Source organism: Sciurus carolinensis, chromosome 2 (genome assembly GCF_902686445.1).
Source record: "Sciurus carolinensis chromosome 2, mSciCar1.2, whole genome shotgun sequence".
Classification (NCBI taxonomy): domain Eukaryota; kingdom Metazoa; phylum Chordata; class Mammalia; order Rodentia; family Sciuridae; genus Sciurus; species Sciurus carolinensis.
In genome coordinates this window covers 71,504,607-71,522,349 of record NC_062214.1, presented here as the reverse complement: position 1 = coordinate 71,522,349, position 17,743 = coordinate 71,504,607, and the positions used below count along the sequence as shown (strand labels likewise).

The 17,743-nt window shown below is 41.0% G+C and overlaps 1 protein-coding gene across 1 annotated transcript in view; it reads right to left on the bottom strand.

The window, feature by feature from the left end:
- Chrna7 (cholinergic receptor nicotinic alpha 7 subunit) overlaps nucleotides 1–17,743 on the bottom strand; it is a 113,918-nt gene that overhangs the window by 48,930 nt on the left and 47,245 nt on the right. The window contains exons 3-4 of the mRNA XM_047540157.1: nucleotides 12,508–12,552; nucleotides 3,220–3,329 (exon numbers count right to left, since the gene is read on the bottom strand). Coding sequence (XP_047396113.1) covers nucleotides 3,220–3,329; nucleotides 12,508–12,552 — 155 coding nt within the window. The remainder of the gene's footprint in view (nucleotides 1–3,219; nucleotides 3,330–12,507; nucleotides 12,553–17,743) is intronic.

Sequence of the window (17,743 nt, the reverse complement as noted above, 5' to 3'; positions counted from 1 at the left end):
AAGATGACTGGCAGCCCCTACTTTCTTCCTCTTGTTCCCAGCCACCAAGCCAAGGGACACATGTACCTTGTGGAAAGGGACAGGGAAAGAAAACCCAGTGGCACAACACTCAACCCCTGCTGAGCTCCTAGCCACTGCCAGCATTCCTGCCAGGCAGCTCATCCCAGCAGTGGGAGGGTATCCCCTGGTGTTCCAACTCCAGTTGGCTGCTCTCTGAAAGTGTCACATGGAATAGATAACCAGCCCACTCACATGGCCCCAGTTAGTCTACAAATATCCTGAGAATAGTAGGAGTTCGTTGTTGTTGTTATTTTGAGTCACTAAATTTGGGGTAGTTTGCTCTGTAGCAATAGATTATGGATACCATGTCTAAGACTGGCTTAAATAATCTTCTCTGTAACCTGTTAATTCCACACTATGTTTGTGTGGGCATGCGAGCCATACATTAAGCAGTTTACTTCAGAAAGGAAGTCCTGCATCTCACTGCTCAGAAAGACTAACACATAAAGCATGGCAGCCTCTAGAGGCTCCATGAGGGATTCTGGAGGACTCAGTCAACAGGAACAGGGGAGAAAATGAAAGAGGAAGTTTGCTATGGAGAGCTTAAGGACCGATGTAAGAAGAACAGAATTCTAGGCCATCAGTTGGGCAGGCATGGGCAGAATGTGGCATTATTCCTGAGGGTCTGGTATCATATGTCAGGCAGAAACTATTGTATCTTTGCTCCTTGAAATTCAATCATTTACAACATTTGAGAAACTCTTCCTTAACCAGAATGTCGGGGTCATCAAACATTCTATATTTGGGTTTAACAGTTGTACACATCATAAATCTCCATCTCTTATAGCCTTATTATAAAATCTATTATTGATTCCAGATGAAGAAAACTGAATTAAGAACTATGAAATACTTTGTTTCTTTTTCAACTGTTAAAATACCACCTTATTCTAAGCAGAAACCCTCAGTATCATACTTGTGCCATGACTAAATGTTTATCTTTGCCAAGTACATTAAACATGCTACCTATATTCAGAGATTTCATTCCAAACTTCATGAAATTGGCAATTCCTTCATTGTGCAAAGGAAAAATGGAAGAATCAAAAGTTATAAAGATGGTACATTTTATGGCTACATTTTATGTCCTGACTTGTTCAACCTCAAATCTTTGTTCATAAGCAGTTGGCTATAATGCCTCTGTTATAATCTGAATTGCTTCTCCCAAAGTTTGTATGTTGAATTCTAACCCTGAGTACCTCAAAATGTGACTATATTTGTAGATAGAGCCTTTAAAGAGGTAATTAAAAACAAATGAGGTTGTTAGGGTAGACACTATCCAATCTGATTGGTGTCCTTATAGGAAGAAAAGATTAGGAAATCGATACACATTGAAGAAGGACCATGTGTAGACACAGGGAGCTGCAGAGAGAAGATTGGAAGCATCTAATCATGGTTGGAGGGGTGCTATAAAGAGGTACCATGAAGGAAACTTATGATGATGGATGAGTTCTGTATCATAATTGTGACTACATGAAGATACCATGTGCTAAAATTTCATGGACCCTCCTACACAAATATATAACAAATGAAATCTGAATAAGTTCTGAGAATTGTACTTACGTCAATTTCCTGGTTTTGATATTGTACTATAGTAAAGTAAGATGCCAACATGGGTGGAGGTGGGGTGTAGGGTACACAGGGCCTCCCTGTACACATCTTTGCAACTTTCTATGAATCTATAATTATTTTAAAATAAAGAGTTTAAAATTTTTATACAAAAGAGAACAATTCTGCCTACTCCTTGATCTTAGACTTCGGGTCTGTAGAACTTGTGCAACTAAGTGTCTGTTTTTTAAGACATCCAGTCTGTGATACTCTGTTACAGAAGCCCTAGAAAACTAATACGGTCCCTAGAAAACAGAGGACCCAAAGTCCAGCACAGAAGTTCAAGTGCTGCACTTCCTCAGAAAGTGACCATGTACTCTGATCTTGGACATTTTTCTTAGCTCAGTTGTCCAAACTTTTATTTCTTTTTACATCTAAATATATTAAAGTAGAGTACATAGCAAATATGTTTATATTTTAATAAATAAATATAAATTGAACATTTTGGAGTTGTGAATGTGAAGAAAATTGCCTGCAGGTACCCTGGAAGGTTCCCACTGCTTCTCCCATTACTGTCCGAATTTTATTTAAGAAGCAGAGAATACCAGCAAATGAGAAGATAGTCTTCTAAAAACAGGCCCAATAACTCAAGGGAAAACAGAACCCCGCAGCAAAACCAGAAAGAATTAAAAGTTCATAAGAAATGGAATTGTTCACACTTCTGGAAGGAGTCAATATAGGATGAACATATTAGCTGGCCCAGGGGGGCTCACTGAGTGACCATGGAGGACAGCGGTAGATAGTCACACCATTTTGAGTCCAGAAAGTTCAGACACCTTTCTCTCACAGATGGAACCAGAGATGTCTGACTCGTTAGAAAATTTATTTTATATTAAGCTGGTCATCATGTATAAAATAGAGAAGAGATGGTCTAGATATCCTTACTTGGCTAAGTGGTTTAACAAAAAATTTTACTGCTCCTAGAATTTATCTTGCCTAGATTCTTGCTATTTAGGCATCTAGTCTACACACTGGACTACCTTAATTTACTGAAGAATCCTTTTGTTTCTTGCCCTCAGGAGAAAGGTTACTAGAATATGACTATACTTTACTTTTCTTATGTCAAGTGGGCAACAAGCACAGCATGCTTCCTTGACCAGCTAAAGACGAGAGTCTTCATAAACTTAGCCACCTTTGCAACAGAGCTCTCCCAATGCAAATGAAGTAGACTCCAGCTGCGCATTCCATGGATGGGCACCTTCTGCTGTTAATGGCAACTGCTGCCATTCAGAGAGCAAAGGTACTCTTACCCATGAACACTTCATGCCCCAATATGCAGAGAAACTGTGTTATGCACCTCAAATTCATGATCCCTTGGATAAGATGATCTTGAACAACTTGTGGGACAACCTGAGCTTGCATGCAAACACAGAAAATACCAGCAGAGGGGGACAGAGCTGCTTCTCAGAGTCCTGGTCACATGGAAAGCTTCATGAGGAGCAATGGTTCTAGATTATAGATAGCATATGCAGCATTTCTGTAAAATACTCAAATATGCTTGATTGCCACATGTATGCAAGCATAAAATCACTTTTCCTTTTTGTCCAGAGTTCTTACCTGTTATAGAGAAGAATGTCTGGTTTCCAAATCTGGCCATCTGGAAAACGAACAGTCTTCACACCAGGATATTCTGACATATTCCATTGTAAATAGTGATCTGTCCAAGACTGGCACACAGACAACGACATTAGCAGCACTTTGCTTCCTGGCCTACTTATATTTCTTGTAAGAGATTATTAGGTATATTCAAAGCGAAAAAGAGTTTCAAACATCTATTTACATAAACTGAGTTGCTGTCTATACAATATTAGGCAACTGAGAATTAAATAAATCCTTCCAAAATGACCATGAATAGCATAAAAATCACATTTAAGGTTCTGCTGTCACCATGACCACATTCAGATGGTAGCATTAAAGCTAATTCCAACCCACTGCATGCCCCTGAGCCTTCTCCTCCCACAGTGATGGGTTCCTTCTAGCCAAATGAATAACTGTTCTGCTTTCCAAGTTTTCATTCTAAGGACATTTTGAAAAAATAAATTTATTTATTCCAACTGGAATAAAAATCAGGCTGTGGAAATGTACTCCATTTATTTCCATGAAACATTACTGGGCAGATGCATGGGAGACTCAGAATTTCTAAGGGCACATTTTTAAATTCAGATTGCTATGGTTGCAACAACAATGCTTCTAACACCAGGACCTGACAATATAAACATGGCTGGACAGTGGGACACTGTCAGGATAGGAGGATGCAGGTGAGGACCAAGGAAGTATTCACAGATGCATGAACTCAGGGCCAGGTCTTAATTTAGATTCCTGAGTGTCCATTGCATAGACAGAGGAAAGTTCGTGCCTGGGGTTCTCCATCTCAGGACCAGGTGCTCATCAGTCCTTCCTGAGGCCATGCTCTATCGGGACCATGGTGGGACCCCTGTTCCCTACCACTGTCACAAAACCAGCACTCTACCCACCATGGTGTCTCACGGCTGGCAGGTGTGAACCCAGAGATACTACAACTGTAGCCTAATCAGGCCCCATTCTCTTTTCATTTCCCCTGGGACCACTCGTGTCTGGAGCAGATTTTCCAATATTTAGAAAGGTACATGATACAACACCCCCAGCTGGTACCAAGGCAGATGTCCCATAATCAAACACACTGTTATTTTTGCTCTGAAACTTACTTACATATTTACACTGAGAGACAAACAAATGCTTCAATTGCACATCAATTTCAATTTGATTTCAGACCAAATGAATTTGATGCAAGGTTACAAAAACATCAAGGGAAGTGGAGGAATGAATTTTCAGAACTGTTGAGATTCAGGAATTGCAGATGAGGCATTGTGGGTTTACAGCTATTAATACTGGCAACAGGAGTCCAAGGGCATGTCCCAGACATGTGACCAAACTCTGGGGAGAGCAGGCAGTATCTGGAAAAGTTATCTGTGAGCTGGAACCATCTGAAGTCAGATGGGAGGGGGTACCCAGGTGAGTAACATCATTTTACAGCCAGGGACCTCAGAGAAGGAGAATATATTAACAAATATCACTGGGAAGCCTCATCTGGGGTATTTAGGACTAAGAACTGCCCTGCTGAAGTCTCTAATTAGATGAGGGCTATTGAGGAGGGCATGGGAGGGGAACACTGAGGAAGGGTTGGTCTTGTTCAAGTTGTTTTCCAGGAGCACCTGGGTGCCACCAAAGGGTCTCTGCTGCAGACTGATCATTCTCAGGACCCTTGGTCCTGTGCTCCCCTTCATTTCTCTCCTCGCTCAAATTTCTTCCATATCAATTTCTATGCTTTCTTTACCACTATCTTATATCTTACCCAGGGATGTGTCTCTGGATTGGTCACTGATTATTACAGGGCCAATTATAACAACTATTACTAATGCTGATCAGGGCCCTAGAAATCCAGGAATTGCTCTGAAAGTTTAGCAGAAGTTATAGGCAAGCACTGGATTCTTCTGTGTGCTGAAACAATGCCCAGAAGATGGAGGGAAGTTAGGGAAGGAAACTACTTGGTTGGTCAAACTTAGACCTATCTAAAGGCTCCAGGTCAGGCTGCATGCTGCCTCCCCAACAATCCACACCTCCTCCTGCTTGTGCACATCTAGCTGTGTATACCCCACAGGTTCAGTGCCTTACCAGATGGCAGCACGGCATCATGTGCACGTCCATGTTCACCACAATCAAGGAGGTCAGCATGATCACTATTCTTATTTATAAGAGACTGAGGCTCATGGAACTGTATCTTTGGAAGCAGTCACTGGTTCAGGGCTCAATTGCATTACATGATCTCAAGCAAAGTGATCTCTGCACTGTCTCAGAGCTGGTTCTTCTAACTCAATCTGTGTACTGACAAGTCTGTCCCCAAGATAGAATGGACTGCATGTTGTCTCTGAAAGTGCTAACCAACTGCTCATTGCTGCTCTCCCTTACCCCAAAGCCAACCTGACCCAAAGAAAGAAAGGGGAAGCTGCAGGGCGTTTGGGAATCAAACAGCCCTGGTTTGCACCAAGCTTCTGGTAGAGTGTTGCTGTGTGAGCTTAAATAGGTGAATCACACTTCCTGAGCAGCAACTTCTTCGTATATACACAGCCTCATAGTCTGGTAAGAATGAAGTGAGATCATGTGTGCAGGAGCAAGTAAAATCCTAATAGGCAAGTGATAAATAATGACATTAACAAAAGAGAGAAAGGAACTCCTCCATTATTCAAAATTCTACAGGACTCTTGAGCTGTAATAACTGAGCTGTGACCCTCTTCTACAAGAGGGAAGGTCAACATGATGCTGGGAACTAGCAGGAACCTTCTGCTGCCTGCATGGGTTTCCTAAGAAAGATATAAGGCCTATCAACAGTCGAGTTTCAGAAATAGGTTGTTTATCCTCTGACAACATTTTCTTCCAATTAAATGTTAGGTCCCTAAGCAGTGAAGGCACAGGACATCTCTGTAGACAACACTTGGCCCGTTTTCCATACGATGGCACCTGGAAAGGAGCATCAGTGAACCTGGAGATGGCAATACTCCCTGATCTTCCCATACGACAAAATATTCAATGTTCCTTCTCTCCCTGTGGGATTTCTTCTCATTAACTCTTTAAGAGAAGAGGGTGTGTGATTGTAAGTGGGATGTGCAGTGAGCAAGGAGCTGTTGATATAAAAGGCACAATAGGAGCCCATATTCTTCCATGACTCTAACACCTGGGCCTATAGGAACCTATCTGGACTCACAGGAGACTTTTTTGATTTATGTGTGCATACACACTGGCATGAAAATAGATGGAGGGAAGGGACATTTTTTTTGCTTTTAAAAATATATCCTATGGTAGAATAAGAAATATATTTGGTTTTTCTAACCCTTGCAATTCCCTGAGTGCTAGGAGCACCTTTTGTGAAAGGGGGCCTCTGGATCACACCTGAGTTTATGCTAATCAAGTGTCTTAGGTTTAGGTCTGTAGGTAGCTTCAGGATGGGGGCTGGTCACCAGAAAGATCAGCCACAAGATTAAAGGGTTGGAATTTTCAATTCCATCTCATTCCCATCTCCAGGAAGGGGTGGAAGGCTGGAGACTAGGTGATAACACTCTTAAACAGCAAGATTCAGAGAACTTCTGGTTCAGGGCTGTGGATACTGGGATGCTGTGGACACCCAGAGAGGTCACAGAAGCTCCTCACTCCTCCCTATCCTTTTCCCTTTGTTTCTTCCATTGGGGTGTTCCTGAGATGCAGCCTTCAGAATAGACCAGTAAACTTAAGGGTTCGCCTGAGAACTGTAAGCTATTCTAAAAAATGGTTGAATCTGAAGTGAAGGAGGGTTGTAGGAACACCTAAATGTGGAAGTATGGGTGGCCTGGGCACCCCATTTGGAGCAAGAGTCTGAAGAGGGGGCAGTCTTGTGGGACTGAGCTCTTGAGCTTGTGGGTTCTGATGCTAACTCAAGGCAGACAGTGTCAGAATTAAATTAAACTGTTGAACACCCAGCTGGTGTTGGAGAGTTGGTTGTCGTTGTTGAAAAAGACACCACATATTTGGAGTCAGAAAACACCACCCAATTGTATTTTTCACAACCCTTCCAATCAACTATTTTGATCTCAAAGAAGGAAAGTGAGCCTCCTTCCATCTCTTGCCTCTGAAACTTCCCAGTAAGATATAATGATTGAATCACCCCCACCCCAATCCTCTGGATGCAATCAAGGTCCTAAGCAGGTCACTAGCTGGCTAAACTATGAACCTAATGTGCTGCATTTCAATGTGTCAGAGACAATAAATGCAGAAATTAAAAAGATAAACATTTTAGAAATAATTTGGTTTACAATCTAACATTCTACAATGTGAATGTACCATAATTAGAATTAGGAGGTTAAAAATAGAGAATAAACAAAAGAAGGCTGGAAAATCAAGAGAAGAATGAGCAAGATATCAAAATAAGGCAGAGTTTAAAAAAGCAAATGCAAGTCTCTGAATGTCTCTTTAGATGCTGAAATGGCTGCTGTCATTTCTTCTCATACATTAAATCAGATTAGGTCTAAGAGGTCTCCCAAAGTGATAGAACAATTACAGAGACCATATACCAACTGCTTCCTCCTAGGAATAAGAAGAAGTAAATAGAGAGATCAGCAACTTCGTATTACTTCAGGTTATCTGAATAATCTGAAAGTCAGACAAAATCAAGGACAACTGGGAGAAAGGATAATAAAATCAACAAACTGTAGGTCAAAGAGAATTTAGTTAATTTTTTTTTTATTCTTCCGTCTCTTCCAATTTGCATGTATAGAAAATCTATCATTTGCAAGAAACTGACCTCAGAGTTTAAATACCCTGGAGAAAAAGTTATGTGGATTCAGATTTTCAGAACAGGAATTTGGTAACATAAAACTGTGGAAGATAAAAACTCATGGCTCAGAGCCATTTCCTTGAATCTCTGTTTACCTCCTGACCACATTTCTGCTTTCCCCAGTATGTTGCCCTGTCTGCCTTCAATATCGAGCTTTGGTTCCTGTCCATGTCCACTACTCAGGCTGGGTCAGGCCAGGCTGCTCACTGGTGATGAAACACAAGAACAAGGGCCATTTAGAAATGGTCTCATGGAAGCTTCCCAGATTGCCCTTGGTGACACCCAAATCTCCCAAGTTCATGCTGTGACACATAAGAGCACAAGGGCTTCTAGCCTGAAGCACTGAGCTGGGGCTAGGGGCACAGAGGCAAAGGTTTTGGCTTCATAACTGTAAAGGTTTGTTTTAAACCCAGAATTCTAGGGATGTCTTAAAAATTCAGTTGGAATAGTTTCATAGTTCCTGCATCATCTACAGGTGCCACTTTCAAAATAAACGTCATCATTCAGCTTTATAAGTGCACTGCCACAAGGGAATTGGCTTTCAATGTGGCAGGCACCTGAAAGTAAGTGTCAATTAATGATGGAATGCCAGTGGCTCCAGATCTTCCTCTCTAGAGGAGTCTGGGACTTCCTCCGACTCCCATTACTATAAAAGAGGATTGCTCCCACCTGTGACCTCCTCTGTCCTTCCACCAGTCTGTCTTCTGCAAAATCTCTTGGAAGCCACTTGGTCTTGCTATGTCAAACTTTTCTACTGTTTTCTCACTTAAAAAACATCAATTGGCACATAACTGCACATATTTATGGAGTGGAGTGTGATAATTCAACACATGTACACAATGTGTAATGATCAAATCAAAGTAATTAGCATTTCCATCTCCTCAAACATTTATCATCTCTCAGTGGTTAACCTCTCCTTAAATGTGTTAATTACACAGCCTGATTGTAAATGGCTGGAACGTGGAAACTGGGTCTCATACATTTCTGGGTTGCCCTCACATGGCCTCATTCAGAATTTTCCACATGGTAGGTGCTCCCAAAGGTGAGCTGAATAGGTAAAGGAGATTTTTTTAAAAAATGAAGCTGAAGATGCTTCTGCAAATGCAAGTATTAATTAGAAATAAGTTGGGCTTCAAAGAAATTTAGAGGTCTCTGGTGACATCCTCCAAAGCAAAGATGTTTATTTATGGAGCACCTGAACTCAATACAGTAAGTAATAATCCAGTTATATTTTTTCCTGGAAACCAATACCCTATAAAATATTGCCCTATCATATATACTGCTAAAAAACCAATGACTTAGAGCTAAGGTAGGTGAGAGAGATCTGTCTGTAGCACTTGTTTCTCTCTTTAAGAAAAATGTCAGTAACAGCTCTGTTCCTTAGAGGGCATGGGGAAAGCATGTGAATCATCCCCCAAGTTGCCAGAGTTTTACCTTATACCACAGTGTCCCAGTGTTATGTAGGTGTTGGTTTTATGTTGTATTGCAGTATCTTAGGCTGTTTTGGCTTTACAGAGTTTTGGCAAGAGAATGGGCTAGTAGCTGAGGGTTATAACAGTGAACAAATACAGCTGGAGCCCTGCCCTCCTGGTGCACACATGCTAGTGGAGGCAAGGCAAGAAACTTGGAGGCCAGGAACAGTGAATACAAAATATGTCTGATGTTGAGAAGTGCTTTGGAGGAAAAACTGAAGCAAAATAAAGGGAATATAGTGGGGGCTGGTATGTAGATAAGTGGTAGAGCACTTGTCTACCATGTGCAAGATCCTGGGTTCAACCCCCAGTACTCCAAAAGAGTGAGAGGGACAGAGTGGGCTGGAGGTAGCAGGGAGGGTTTGGGGCAATACACAGGAGCTCAGGAAAGATGTAAACTGGTTCTTAAGAATCTTACAGGCAAAGAGAGAGCAGTAAGTGCAAAAGCCCTGAGGTGGGCATGTGTTTGGATAATGTGTGCATTACTTATCAAGAGGGCAGGAAACACTGCAAGGAAAGAGGGCAGAGGGGATGGGAAAAGAAGGAAGATCAAGCAGGGAGGAAATCAAAGGTGACTTCAAGGAACTTTAGCTCTTAGTTGCACAGGGAGGCAGGAGCCCCTGGAGAGATGAGCCTGGGAGGCATGTGACTAACTTTCATTTTACCTTAAATGATTACACTGGGTCCTATGTTGAGAATAGATATCAACAGAGGAGGTAAGCATGGCAGGAAGACTGGCCAGGAGACTCCACAACAATGGAGATGAGACATGATACCAGTTTAGACCAGGGTGGAAGAATGGTTGGATGTGCAGTGTTAGATCCTGGATCTGTTTAGAATCAATCAGATGTGAGATGTGAAAGACAGGAGTTAAGGGTGAGGCTGAGGTTTCTGTGTTGTGCAGATGGATAAATGGGGCTGCCATTTACCCAATCGAGGGTGACCGTGGAAAGAGGCATGAATGAGAATAACCCACAGATACTGTTATGAAGGGAGAGGTAGTAGGGATAACAGTTAAAGGGATGCTGTCTGCAGGTGCCAGGGGATGGGACATATCCACTGGAGGAAGGGCTGGCCTTCCAAGACAGAACAAATCATGCATCCCAGGAAAAAGGAGGGAAGCTAGAATAGGTGAGCACAAGAGAAAAAATGGAATGTACCTACTGAAGCATACTGCTTTAAATGCTGGCAGGAGACTCCCAAAGACTCCACCCTACTCATTATGGGTAGGTTCTGCAAGGGGTCTCATGTGTAGCTTAGTGCACCTCTGGGACACCTAGCAGATGGCTTTAAACAGATCTGTTTTCTCTCCCTCAACTATGCATGAATACCATCAGCCCTCGCTTCTACTTCTCCCCACCCCCCAACTTTACAAAGAAGGGCTCTTTTCACTTAACTCTTACTTTGGGACACGGACACAAAAACCAACAAAGGTTCATCTGCATTTGTCTCTGTATATGAATTATCTTAAAAACTGAGTGACAAATAATTTCAAAGGCCAATCATGTTTTAATCCTTCAATTTTTCGCTTTCAATAAAAATGAAGAAGAAATTAATCAAGTTGCCAACTGATGCATTTGATGGAAATGATGTTATTTTTGGCATATAATCTGGAAGAAGTCCAAAAAATTGAATAACACTGTTTTATCGAAATGCCTTTCATTAGCAACTCAAGATGTTGTTGCATCTATTAACAAAATAGTTAAAGAACTGATGGCAACAACTGTATTGTTCTCTTCTGTCTACAAATATAAGAGAATCACCTGTGGATACATAAACTAATTTAAAAACAAAACTCCATCTTAATACAGACATGAATTTCCAATATAAAAAGTGTTTAATATTATGTATTAAAATTTGTACCAATAAAAATGTGCCAATAATAATAGCAACCTCAAGTCAATTCTGAAGAACTTTTTAAACACTTATTGTCTGGAGGAATAATTTGCATGTAAACATTTACATTTGAGAAAATCAAGGTATAGTGACTAATAAAAGTATTTCAAATATAAAATTACTTTGCATTAGGATAAATCCCTGCATGAAAAGCATAATAAAAACACAGATGCAAGGAGATAAAAGGAAAATGTAAAACTTTAGACAGTGAAAGAAGGATTTGTTCATATTGTTTTTAAAGGAAGGATATGGACACAGTTAATTATTATGGTATTAAGATTCCATGTGAAATAGAGACTAACATTTTTATGTTTAAATTTCAATATTTACAACTTGATGGCATCATATCACCTGTAATTAGTTGAATTTAGATTAGAATCAGATATATCACATTAAAAATCCAGGAATAGAAAATAAATGCAGTATTCCTTATCCAAAATACTTGGGAACTGTTTCAGATTTTGGAGTTTTTTTGAATTTTGGTATATTTGCATAGATTTTGCTGGTTGAGGATCCCTAACTGAAAAATCTAAAAACTAAAAGTCCAAAATCTGAAGCAGTTTGAATGTCATGTCAGAGATCAAGACGTTCCAGATTTCAGAGCATTTCAGATTATGGACTTTAAGATTAGGGATGCTCAACCTACATTGCCTTTAGAGATTCTCGCAGAAGTCACTAGAACATGAAATGTGAAGGCTTACAGCACAGAAACCCACAGACTGAATCAAACATGCATCTTTAGGGGGTGCAGAGAACAGGCAGGTGCTGCTGAGCACTGGAGAGTGGCCACAGTGTAAGTTGGGACCATCTAAATGCAGCCCTACATCTTATTATTTTTCTTGCCTGAAGTGGTTTTGAAATGGCCCCAAATCACCCAGTAGCACAATTCGAGCATGCATCAAGCTTTGCTGTTTTTCAGTATTGAATATTTAATTCCAATCTAAAGGACTCTCTAAACCAGCAACTGACAGTCTGCAGCATGACACCTCTAGCATTCGTTCTTGGCAGGTGTGGAGTCAAGGGTGACAGCCCGGGCTTTTCTCCCAGAACCTCTGCCTTCCCTGCTGATCAAGCACATGCATCCTGGAAGCATGAGTAGGCAGACACAGAAGCAAGGATGCCACTCTCTTAACTTACCATTTGCAACCAAATATTGGTGGTTAAAACTTGGTTCTTCTCATCCTGAAAAAAGAAAAAAAGATCAATTAAAGAAAAGAAAAAGAAAAGCAGCAGCATAAATATGGCTTATATACTTTACAAAAGAAGGAATGATACAATTATTCATGTAAGAATCTGACTATTGGGATCACTGTTGTGTGTACAAATTAGAATGCACCAAGCACTCCCAAATCTATGCCAGCAGCATTTCCCTAGAGTTAGCTTTTCTATTTATTCTGAAGTAATACACATTTATTATAGAGCACTTACAAAGGACAGCAGAGTATAAAGGAGGAAATTAAAATCGGGCAGCCCTACCATCCAGAAATGATGTCTGCTAAGGACTTTTCTATTTATCTTTTTTATAATTTACATACTTTAAAAATTGGGTGCAAATTTTAATTTTTAAAGGCAGTTTTATTGCTAGAATTTATATACTTTCAAACAAATATAAATATTCAATGCTTCCCTCCCCATGAAAGCATGTGCCTATGTCAAGCAGCACCACCTATGTAGAGGGTACTGGTAAGGTACAGCTCTGGCTCATCCCTGTGGGTCTGGGTCCTATTCTCTACCTGCCCAGGCAACATGTCAGGCCCCTGACACACCTGCAAAGTAAATCTTATACAGGTGAGTAAACTAGGTGTCAGAAAAGTGAGGCAAACTTGCAAAGGAGCCACTCACACTGGGATATATCTGACTCCAGGACCCACTTTTCTACATTCAAAATACCTATCTGAATGGGGGAATCCAGCCAGGCATCAAGTCTGTGCATCAGCCAGTGAACCCAGTAGAGTGTACCAACTGTGGCTTTGTTCAAACACCAAGCTTCTTCTATATTTTGGATCATAAGTATCCCTCAAAGGCCTGGAGTTATAGGAGGTGGTGGAGCTTTCAAGAGGTGGGGCCTAGTAGGTGGTCTTTAGGCCATTAGAGGATTGCCCTTGAAGCGGACAGTGGGACTTCAGCCCCTTTCTCTTCCTCTCTTTCAATTCTGGCAGCTCTGTGAGCAGGTCTTCTCTGCCACATGATCCTGCCACACTGAGCTATCTTATCACAGTCCCAAAAGAAGAGACTAACCAATCACAGATGGAAACTTCTAGAACCATGAACCAAAATAAACCTTTTCTTTTTGTAGGTTGATTAACTCAGATATTTGTTACAGTGATGGAAAGTGGACTAACATACCATGTAAAGAAGAGTCTAGTCAAACTGAGACCTCAAGTTCCTGTACCAGGAATTACATGGCCTGATTCACAAATAGGCAATCACCAAAAACAGACCCAATGGCAGAAAGCACATAGCATCTGCCAGGGTATGATCAGCAGGTAGAGAGGCAAATGAGAATTGAATGCTGCTTATCATGAAAATAAAAATGTGGTACATGTGTAAGAAGTTGGCAGGGACACTGACACATTAATGCCCCTGTGCCCTGCTGCAGCTCACCTACTGGCTACCTTCAAGGGTGAGATGGGTGGGGCTGGGTAGATCCCATGGAGAGGATACCACTGCCTAGGGAAGGACATGGGACCATATCTCAGAGGGTTCCAGGACAGAGGATATGCCCAGGAGAAGCTGAAAGTTCTGTTACAGAGGAAAGACATTTCCTTTTCCGAACCAAAACAAGCCAAGATATTTTCATGGTAAAAAGTTGTGCAGCTAACAGTTCTCTGTGTTCCATACTAGGAGCCATATGTTCAAATTGCACATGTGCTCAGTTCCAGTTCAGTATCCAGTATTACTGGGAAGCACCATTAAGCTCCTCAGTACATGTATCTGCTGCCTCAACTTATTAAGCAGCTGTTGTTTTTAATGGACTTAGAATTAGCAAGGGTTCCACATTTAGGTGTCTTTTCTTCTTTTAATTGCATTTGTGTCTTCCTCTCCTGAGAGAAAGGCTTCTGCGGTTTGGGAGCTCAATTACTACCAATCTAATTAAAAGGCTTTTTTCTTTCCAGCATTCAAACGGAAACCTCATTAGAGTGACACTGGATTTCTGTACTGTGTGGCAGCATGGGACCGAAGTACAGCGTTTCAATCTGTAATCAACAACAAGCAGCAGCCAGCCGCCACCTGACAGTGTAGCAATGCCAAGGGGGGCTCTCCACTGAGACTCCAAAGGAAACCAGCAGTAGTCAGAGGGTTCCATTCTCCAAATGGATCTCCTTCCTCCCCTCCCTGGCTCAGGGACACACACTGGCCAGGTGACAAGGTCTCACACTTTCTCTCACTTGTAGTGTGCAATGTACTGACCCATGCATGCACACATATGTATACACACACAATCTGTCCTCTGCTCACCTCCACATGAGGCTTTCTGAACACAAATATGATCAGCTCACCCTCTTTGAACTTCATTGAACAAAGGATCAAGCCAAACTTTGTGTTTGACTGTGGCCCAGTCAAACTTTCATTCATTCATTCATTCATTCAATAACAGTTTATGGAACACTTCCTGTTTCAGGCAGTATACTGGCCTGATATGTACAGTGGGATTTGAACATTGTTCCTGAGTTCCTGGAAGATAAAATGGGGAGAGCTTGCCAAGGCTCCATTCAAGTGGAAAACAGCATCCCACAGGTACCCCAGGGCTGGTAATTAGCAAGCAGTGCAGTCTCTGTGTTTTAGCCTATTTGGGATGTTTTAACAAAACAATATAAACTGAGAGGCTTTTAAACAACAGGAATTTATTTCTCATAGTATGGCGATGGAAGTCCGAGATCAAGGTGCTGGTATAGTTGAATTCTGCTGTCTAGTGAGGGTCTACTTCCTGGTTCATAGGTGGCCATCTTCTGCCTGTGTCTTCACATGGTGGAAGGGGTGAGTCAGTTTTCTGGAGTCTCTTAAAAGTGGACTAGTGCCATCCATGAGGGAGCCACTCTTATAGGTGAATCACCTCCCCAGAACCCCATCTCCTAATATCATCTTGTGGCTTAGGATTTCAACATATGAATGGGGAGGGCACAAATATTCAGACCATAGCACTCTGAAAATGATTTGCAGTAATTCCAGATCAATCATATGGCTATTACTGCCTTGTCCACACTGGGAAGGACAGCAATGGAGGCAGAATCTATGTGGGCAGAAGAATCTCTGGACTCTAATTTCAGTTCCCCAGTCAGCAAGCACTTGGATACTTTGGATTTCGGTGTTCTCTCCTGGGAAATGGGAATAATGGAAGCTGCCCTATGTGCCTCCTAGAGCCAGTGGCGTTAAGGGTAGCACCATCCAATTTGTAAAATGTCACTCAGCTCTAGCAGCTGTCACTGTGCAGCTGCTTGCCCATGGATCTCTCCTGAAAACACAAGTTCCTATCTGCCTTGAAGACTCGGAAAGAGCCCATCATGGAAGCAAAGGTCAGTGCAGCGTCATACCCTGGAGTCAAGTGGCCAGACTCTTCTCACTCTTTTTTAATCTGAGCACTTTGCTGAAGAGCACACTTTGATTTATATGAACACGCTTTTAAAAAAAATCAGTCTTTCTGAATAATTGTGTATCTGATTTAAAGTTCAACTGTTCTGATGATGTGCTATTTTGCATTCTTACAGCAACTATTCTTTTGGAAGTTATGGAAAACACTATTCAACATTATTTCACTGTTTCTCTGCTTCTGAGTAGATGCTGAGAAAAATAAACACATAACAATAGATCTAACCATGTATAAATTCTTGTTTGTAGGGAAGACCACTGGATGGTATAAATTCACATTTCTGTAGCTCTGTATAGTTTATAACAAGGATGGCTTCTTTTATCCAACTTAATCTTTATACCAACCATATTTTTATCCTAGTTTTACAGGATAATAAACTGAGGGTCTATGATTTTTTCTGTGTCAGCAACATATTAAGTCTGACAAAAGACTGATAGAGTAAGAAATAAACTCCAACAAATCAATCAGAAAAAAGGCAGACAATCCAACAGAAAAATGGGCAAAAGATGAACAAGCACTTTACTTAAGTGAATTTCAGCAAGTGATATCTGAACAGAGCACAGAAAACCTTTAAACAGAGTTTTTATTCTTGTAAATGTCGTACATGGACACACAAGTGCACACTGTGTAACCCACTAAGGCCTAGTGGTATCTCAGCAAAGCTAGAACTATTGTTTTTCTCATTTAATAATAAAAATTATTAATTTTAGTTGTCTCTGTTCTGTTTGAATGCTTTGTTGTAAGCATATATTACCTTTATAATTGAGCAGGGAAGGGAATGCATACATAATCAATTGTGGAACAAAACAAAGCAAACTCCTAACTTTTATATTTAAAAGTAAAAGCTGAGATCCAAGCTCTTATTCTTCTAGCTGTACTCTCATGTTTTGATGTCATCCCGAACTCTATGCACTTTGATTATGATAGTGAAAAACAGTTTCCTTTGTTATCTGTACAGGGCAGAAGTTCTCAAAAGCACAGTCTGGGAACCCTTGGGTTTCTGAGATGAACATCACTCCTTTTCGATCAGCTACTCAAAATTTTTCTCATTGGTGGAGGGCATGTGTAGCATGCATGAGGCCTGGGTTTGATCCAGAACCATGAGGGGGTGGGGGGGAGATAGATAGATAGAGACAGAGAGAGAGAGAGAGAGAGAGAGAGAGAGAGAGAGAGAGAACGAACAGGGGGGAGGAGAGAGGAGAGAGAGGAGAGGGGGTGGAGAGAGGAGAAAGGAGAAAGAAGAGAGAAAGAGAGAACTTTTCTCATCAGAAATTATTTCCTCCTTTCCTCATGAGCATTCCTTGGAGCTCTGCACAGCCTGCTGGACATAGCAGATCAGTAGTAAAAGCAAACAAAAAAGTCCAGATATCTTCTATTAAGTAAGGCATTAAGGAGATTTACAAAATAATAAGTTCCCCCTAACAGTAAATGTGTTAAGTTGGGAAAATATAGGATTCTTTTTCATAAATTACTTTTTCTGTTAGCATGTAATGAGTTTATTGTCTTTTTAAATAAATGAACTTTAAAAAGTTTTTTTAGATTTTTATTTCTAACAATAAATATTGATAGATGCACACAAAATTCAGGGCATCCTTGATAACCTTTAAGAAAGTTTTTTTAGTTTTTTATTTCTAATGATAAATATTGATAGATGCACACAAAATTCAGGGCATCCTTGATAACCTTCAGGGCATCCTGAAACCTAGAAGTTTGAGAGTCGCTGGCATAGGTCTCAGCATTCCTGAGACACCCTGGCCTTATACCTCAGGGCATGGCCCTTGCAAA